This window comes from Phacochoerus africanus, chromosome 9 (genome assembly GCF_016906955.1).
Source record: "Phacochoerus africanus isolate WHEZ1 chromosome 9, ROS_Pafr_v1, whole genome shotgun sequence".
NCBI lineage: Eukaryota > Metazoa > Chordata > Mammalia > Artiodactyla > Suidae > Phacochoerus > Phacochoerus africanus.
The window spans coordinates 1,956,132-1,963,742 of NC_062552.1; the positions used below are offsets into that span (position 1 = coordinate 1,956,132).

Below are 7,611 nucleotides of genomic sequence, written 5' to 3' on the forward strand. Positions count from 1 at the left end.
TCTCTCTTCCATCCCAGCCTTTGGGGCAAATTTGAAAGCATATCCATCCACAGGTGGAACTCACAGTTAATAAACACAAGTTTACACCACATGGCCCAGCAGTTTCACTCCTGGGATGTGCCCAGGAGAAATGAAAACATACATACACCAAAAAACACCCCCAAACAAACTGTGCGGGAGCGTTCATAGCATATTATTCTTAATAGGTCAAAAGTGGAAACAAGCTAAATGTCCATCAGGTGATGACTGGATAAACGAGATGTGGCAAATGCAGACAATGGAATATGATTCATCTGCAAAACGTAATGAAGTCCTGAAGCATGTTACATGGATGAGGCTTGAAAGGATGCTAAATTTAAAAGCCAGACACAAAGACCACCTATTGTACGATCCCATTTATATGAAATGTCCAGAAAAAACAAGTTCACAGAGGCAGAAAGATGAGTGGTTGCCAGGGGTTGGAGGGCGGGGGGGAAGGGGAGGGAGAGCCGGTGGGTGTGGGAGATGAAAAGGTTCTGGAATCCCGTGTTGGTGACACTTGCACAACTGCGTGCATGTACTAAAACCCACTGACTCGGACTCTTAAATGGCAAGTTTGTATCTTGTGAATCATACCACAATTAATAGAAAAGAAAAAATGATTGCAGCATCTTGAGGGGAGCAGACTATGCCGAAGAAGTCAGGCTCTTGGGGTCTGCCTGCCTTAGGAAACACGTGAAGGGCGGGGGAGGCAGGGGAAAAGCCTCTAAGAAACCAAGGTACGAGCGAGTCTGTTTTCTAGTGAATGGCTCACCTGTGAGGCATTTAGAAAAGGACGACCCAGAGTTCCTGCTGTGGCTCCGCAGTAATGAACCAACTAGTATCTATGAGGACACAGTTCAATTCCTGGCCCTGCTCAGTGTGTTAAGGGTCCAGCCCTGTCGTGAGCTGTGGTGTAGGTCACAGACTTGGATCTGGCATGGCTGTGGCTGTGGCATGGGCCGGCGGCTACAGCTCTGATTCCATCACTAGTCTGGGAACTTCCATATGCCTTGGGCATGGCTCTTAAAAAAAAAAAAGAAAGAAAGAAAGAAAGAAAGAAAGAAAGAAAGAAAGAAAGAAAGAAAGAAAGAAAGAAAGAAAGAAAGAAAGAAAGAAAGAAAGAAAGAAAGAAAGAAAGAAAGAAAGAAAGAAAGAAAGAAAGAAAAGCAAAGCATGACCTTGCAAGAGAATTTCTCACCCAGTGGGACAAAAGCAACCTTGTGGTAGTTGTCAAGCAGTGTTGTCTGGTACACAGGTCGCATCCTAACTAAAATGAGGGTGTGGAAAAGGCAGTCCTCCAAAGATTGTTCATGAACTTCCCACTCATTTCACAATAAGTACCCCCGAAGGAATATTCTTCTTGCAGACATAATTGCGTTAGAATCTGTGTGCTTGTGGTGTTTTAGAACCAGCAAACTCCGCATTGCCTGGCAGTGACTGGGTCAGAGCCAAAAGCCTTGGCACTTCATCTGTGCCCAGCCCACATGGGACAGTCGAGCGTGGACTTTTGGATTTTTCCTTGAAGCTGGAACAGTTTCCCTTCGTCGTCACCCACCCCACCCCCGTGTGGGCTTGTAAACCGCAGGACCTGAGAGGGGACAGCTTAGAGGAAAGAGCAGGGTCCAAAATCTGATTCGTAGGGAGTGCTGTGAACTGACACAAAATCCTCTGACCCTCTGTCCCCTTCCTTACAAAATAAGGAAGTTCAGCTGGACGATCTCTCACAGTTACTTTTAGCTCAAATTTCTGTTCCTCTGACACACTCTCAGGGATGAGATGAGAGCTGGTCTCCGATCCTCACTGGCATTGATGCAGAGGTGCGGCCAGTTTGAAGCATGTTGGGGTTCCTTCTCAGACTCTTGGGCTGATTCCAACTTGCCCTCCCCAACCCCAGGCTCTGAATGCCGCATCACATCCCAGGGTCTTGTGGTTTGGCTGCTGTGCCTCCCGGAAGTGACCGTCTGCCTGGTGCCTTGTAGCAACGGGTGTTGGAAACACACTGTCAGCACCGCCCCCCCACTAGTTCCCATCACACAGGGGGTGTAACTACGGAAACGCTTTCAAAAAATATCTCTTCATCCACTTATTAGTCTGTGCATCTGTGGGCTTTTGAGCCATTTCCCTAAGTACGCCTTTCAGATCAGTACTAGACAACTGGGCTTCTAGGGCTTTGCCCCCAAGCACCTGCCTGGCAGGTCCACCTGCACCCCTGTTCTAGGCAGGCTGCGGTGGCTGTGGGACAGGCTGGCCTGCTGGGTGCCTCCTGTCCAGTCTGTTCTCACAAGGTGGGAAGAGACGCGGGACCCCTATGCCAACAGGCACCTGGCAGGATTCCCTCTTGTTTCCAAGGTTACCCATCCTGTCTGACAGGTGGTGGGGAATGCATGGCCCAGGGCAGATGGGGGGAGGGTGCCTGGCAGCTGACCCACATGTGCAGGGCACTTCAAATTAATGTTCCCAGTCAGTGACATTGTTGGAAGCTTTATACCAGCTCACAGGAAAGGCACCTGCCGGTTCACTACTAAATGTGAGAAACTGGAGCAGAAGCCAGTTTCTGAGTCCGGTTTTAAGATGCGTAATATCCTAGAGTAAACGGCTGCTCGTTTCCTTTTAGGGGCCGTTTGGTCGAATGAACCTATTTTCACAATGCTCAGAGTGACACTGTTCTCGCTTTTTCTTTGAAACTCTTTCCAAATATCCTTCAGCCTCTTTAATATGTAAATCCCTAATCCACACCTCATCTTCCTTCTCCTTCTTCATCTTCTTTAAAAAACAAAAACAAAAACAAAACACTTAAATAGGAGTGGCGCTAAGTAGAATGAAATAAATACAGGGTCAGATTTAAAGTACTATTTTCTCTAATATTAAAGTTTTCTAAAAATTAGAAAAGCCATAAACCTACAGTTTTCTTGGAATTTCTTTCTTCCTGTTTGGTACATGTGTTTATTAATTACACTCCCCTTCTCTTCCCAAACCAAGAAACTGACTGGCCTGGATTAAGGCAGAGCCTTGGCACATTTTGACAAAGTGTAATTGAGCCCATAAGCATACAATCCCAACTGAAATTCACTCATTAAAAATGCACAGCTTCTTTAGAAATTGAGTTCAAGTCTCGAGGCAGGCTTGATTCAAATCCCAAATCCCAATGCTCGATGGTAAGAATGCAATAAACTGAAAATTATTGTGGCTTACCTATTTAAAGTTCTCCAATAGCCCAGAATGTATAATGGCATATAAAATTCAAAGATAATTTATATGCAAATAAGTGTGTAATGCAGTGCAAACACAGTTGCTGGTAGGAACAGTTGCTTGAGAATTTTAGTGTGTTAACAATTTAGAAATCTATGGCTATTCCTAAGTACAGGGGATTTCCTTATTTTAAAATGTCAGAGTATTACATTGCCTTTGACAGAAAATTCCACTTAGAGGAGTGTACGCAATAAGACATGCACAAAATCATTCACTGTGGTGCTATGAGATCAAAGTACAAATCACCTACATGTCCATCGGTATGGAATGGGTTAACTAAAATATGGCCGCCAGAACACAATGGATACTATGTATCCATTTAAAGGAGGCCTTGCTCTCTGTAGTTTAGAGACACATTGTTTCCTGAAAAAAGGAGGCAGTAGAAGAGTGTTAATATCACAAGGTGTAGAGAAAGACAAAGGGAAGGATCCAAGTAGGTTTGAAGACATGAAACATCTCTGCAAGGACGCAAGAAAGATGACAATATCAGAAGGGTTGCCCTGGAGGGAGGAAAATGTATGAAGAAGGGACACACGAGGAGGCTTTCCACTCTCTATCCTTTAGAATTGGGTGCTGTGTACGTGTAGTTACTATTCACATTTTTTGTGTGTGTAAAGACAATAAAAAGTATAGTAGGATTTCCCCATGAAGATACATCAGTGTGTTTTCAAGCAGGCATCTCTCAGCTAATAAGATATTTCCTTAAAGGCATCTTACAATTCGGATGGATCGCCCATCTTCATCGGGGTGTGACTCTGGTTCGGTTTTACCAGGCTAAAAAGTCAATGTATTTGAGCTCCCCCCCCCCCCATTCCTTTGCTTTTCGGAAGGAAGGATTCTGTAGGATGTGTTCTCAAAGTTACATTTATATTACTAATAAAGAGAAAGAGGAGACAGAGAAGACACCATTAGGACACAAACGTTTATGTGATTTTAGCCATTACAACAGTAGTTCAGAAAGATCTCCAGTGTTACACGGGTGTCATCAATGTTACAAAAAGAAAAAAGGGACAGGCAACAGTGAAGAGCACCAGAGAACCAGCGACACCTAGCGGAGACCACAGACCATGCTTCTCTCCTTGCGTCAGCCCCCCTCCCGCTCACCTTCCTCGGCTTCCCTACCCTGCCTCGCCCGTGCATCGTGCCCTCAGGCCTCGTCCTCGCCCTCCTCCTCCTCGAACTCGCCCTGCTCGTCGGCCGTGGCGTCCTGGTACTGCTGGTACTCGGACACCAGGTCGTTCATGTTGCTCTCGGCCTCGGTGAACTCCATCTCGTCCATGCCCTCGCCCGTGTACCAGTGCAGGAAGGCCTTGCGCCGGAACATGGCCGTGAACTGCTCCGAGATGCGCTTGAACAGCTCCTGGATGGCCGTGCTGTTGCCGATGAAGGTGGCCGACATCTTGAGGCCGCGCGGCGGGATGTCGCACACGGCCGTCTTGACGTTGTTGGGGATCCACTCCACGAAGTAGCTGCTGTTCTTGTTCTGCACGTTGAGCATCTGCTCGTCCACCTCCTTCATGGACATGCGGCCGCGGAAGATGGCGGCCACCGTCAGGTAGCGGCCGTGGCGCGGGTCGCAGGCGGCCATCATGTTCTTGGAGTCGAACATCTGCTGCGTGAGCTCGGGCACCGTCAGCGCGCGGTACTGCTGGCTGCCGCGGCTGGTCAGCGGCGCGAAGCCGGGCATGAAGAAGTGCAGGCGCGGGAAGGGCACCATGTTCACGGCCAGCTTGCGCAGGTCGGCGTTGAGCTGGCCCGGGAAGCGCAGGCACGTGGTGACGCCGCTCATGGTGGCCGACACCAGGTGGTTGAGGTCCCCGTAGGTGGGCGTGGTCAGCTTCAGGGTGCGGAAGCAGATGTCGTACAGGGCCTCGTTGTCGATGCAGTAGGTCTCATCTGTGTTCTCCACCAGCTGGTGCACGGAGAGGGTGGCGTTGTAGGGCTCGACCACCGTGTCCGAGACCTTGGGCGAGGGCATGACGCTGAAGGTGTTCATGATGCGGTCGGGGTACTCCTCGCGGATCTTGCTGATGAGCAGGGTGCCCATCCCGGAGCCCGTGCCGCCCCCCAGCGAGTGGGTCAGCTGGAAGCCCTGCAGGCAGTCACAGCTCTCTGACTCCTTCCTGACCACGTCCAGGACCGAGTCCACCAGCTCGGCACCCTCCGTGTAGTGGCCCTTGGCCCAGTTGTTGCCGGCACCGCTCTGGCCTGCCAGGGGGAGAGTCCTCATAAGCCACTGATGATTGCATTACATTCCTCTTTACCTTAATGCCCATAATATAACCCAATGAGTCAGCCTCAGGTAAGATTTTTTCAGGTTATAACGAAACTGGCTAGACATGAAAATACTCAGTCATGGACATAATATAAATAAGAAGGGTTAGGCACTGGACATTAGAGATTCAAGGGCATTTAGTTTCAGCTCATATTAAGACAAAATCGACACACAACTCCATACTTTCTCTACGGCAGACACGCCCCTCCACCCAACATGCCATCACCATGTCAGCCACTCACCAAACACGAAATTGTCGGGCCTGAAGATCTGGCCGAAGGGTCCAGACCTGACCGAGTCCATGGTGCCCGGCTCCAGATCCACCAGGATGGCCCGAGGCACATACTTGTTACCTGTGGGGACAGAGCTGGACTTAGACCTGTAGGCAGAGAGCTCTGAAGAGGAGGGCCTCTTGCAGGCAATGCGGTCGCCCCCAAACAAAGAAGGACCTGGGAGGTCTGGATTCTCAAAGGGACGCCCATGGAAACCCTAGTTAAAGAGCTAGAGTCCTAAATCGGTTAGTCTCCCCTCCCCTCGGGCCACGTTCCCAGGGGCCACCTTCCTGGGGTCAGGCCCCCGGGGAGAGGGGGCGTGGAAAGACACTCACCAGTGGCTTCATTGTAGTACACGTTGATCCTCTCCAGCTGCAAGTCACTGTCGCCATGGTAACTGCCAGTGGGGTCGATGCCGTGCTCGTCGCTGATGACCTCCCAAAACTGAAACGCAGAAAACGGTGGTGCTGAGCCACGCCCCACGGCGCAGAGAGGCGGGGACTCAAGGCGAAGCCCGGACCAGCCACCTTGCAGGGCTTCGGGGCAGCCCAGCCCGGCACAGCCGCAGGGTTTGCATTTTGCAGGGTCACTGGGTAGAAAATGGGCGTTTCCCGGGCGAACAGCTGCTCGCGGCAGGAGGTGGGGGTGTCTCGGCAACTGTAAGGCCGGCACTAGCGGCGGCGAGAGGCGGCGCCCGGGGCTCAAGTGGCGCCGAGGGGGTGGGAAGGGTAGAGGGACCGGAGGGAGCTGAAGCGGCGGGGAGGGGGGGGGCGATTTTAGATTCACAGCACATCCCGAGACTCAAGGCGATCGCTCTCCTCTGACGATCGCTCCCCTCCTCCCCCCGCAGCTCGACTCGGGTTCCAGCGAGTAAAATCAATTTTCCCGGCGTCGGGGCCCCGCCCGTAGGCGGGCGCGCGCAGCCTTGCGGACACACCCGCGCGTTCTCCAGGCCCGCGTGCCGGGCTAAGAGAGGAGCAAGGAGGAAGGGGAGGCCGAGGGACCGGGATTCCAAACGAGTTACCGCAGAAAGTTAAGAAAGGTTCCTCCCCCCGCCCCCGCCAAAGTCGCCTCCAGGTCCACGCCCCTCTCGGCGGCACAAAGCAGCCAGGAAAGTCTGCGCTCAGAGGGCCCGGGGCCTGCTCGGGACGACGCGCGGCGCCCTGAACCCCGAGGGCGTTAAGCCCGGGTCCCCGCCCCCACCCCGCCCCCGCCCCGGGGGTCCCCAGCGCCCACCTTGGCGCCGATCTGATTGCCGCACTGGCCCGCCTGGATGTGCACGATCTCACGCATGGTGCTAGCTCGCTTCTTCCGGCCCCGGTCGGCGTCTGGTCACTCTGTCCGTCCTCCCTACACACCCACGGCGGGGTCACCAGGAACGCGCTCGGGAACCGACCGGCTGAGAGCGCCTGCCCAGCGGGCTCGGCCTTTTATGCGAGGAGGCTGGGCCCGCCCGCGCAGGCCGCGCCCCCAACCCGAGCCCCCCAGTCCCCTTCGCGCTAGCTCTCTCCAGGCCCCGCTGACGTAATGCTCCGAGCCCCAGGGACCGTCCGGGGGGCTGGACTACGGGCCCGCGGCCAATCAGCGCAGGCTGGCGGACCTGCGAGGAGTGGGGGCTGCGGGGAGTGGGGGGCGGGGGGGCGTGCGCATTGTCTGGAACTGGAGGGGATGTGGAAAAGCTGGGCACTGAGAATTGGGGGTGGGGGAAGAGGCGAGGGTGACCAGTGTGGCAGGCCGGGTGTGTGTGTGTAGGGGGGCAGCTGGCACTGGACGGGTGGGTGCAGGGGAACTGGA

The 7,611-nt window shown here is 53.0% G+C and overlaps 2 protein-coding genes across 2 annotated transcripts in view; both read right to left on the minus strand.

The window, feature by feature from the left end:
- Positions 1 to 4,410, minus strand: part of LOC125135615 (uncharacterized) — a 27,353-nt gene extending 22,943 nt beyond the window's left edge. The window contains exon 1 of the mRNA XM_047795889.1: positions 4,375 to 4,410. Coding sequence (XP_047651845.1) covers positions 4,375 to 4,410 — 36 coding nt within the window. The remainder of the gene's footprint in view (positions 1 to 4,374) is intronic.
- Positions 4,179 to 7,325, minus strand: LOC125135630 (tubulin beta-2B chain). Its single transcript, XM_047795931.1, has 4 exons — positions 7,054 to 7,325; positions 6,153 to 6,261; positions 5,788 to 5,898; positions 4,179 to 5,478 (listed from the first exon to the last, which is right to left on the minus strand). Exons 1-4 carry the CDS (start codon positions 7,108 to 7,110, stop codon positions 4,418 to 4,420), a joined length of 1,338 nt encoding a protein of 445 aa, XP_047651887.1. The 5' UTR covers positions 7,111 to 7,325; the 3' UTR covers positions 4,179 to 4,417.
- Between the last annotated feature and the right edge of the window lie 286 nt (positions 7,326 to 7,611).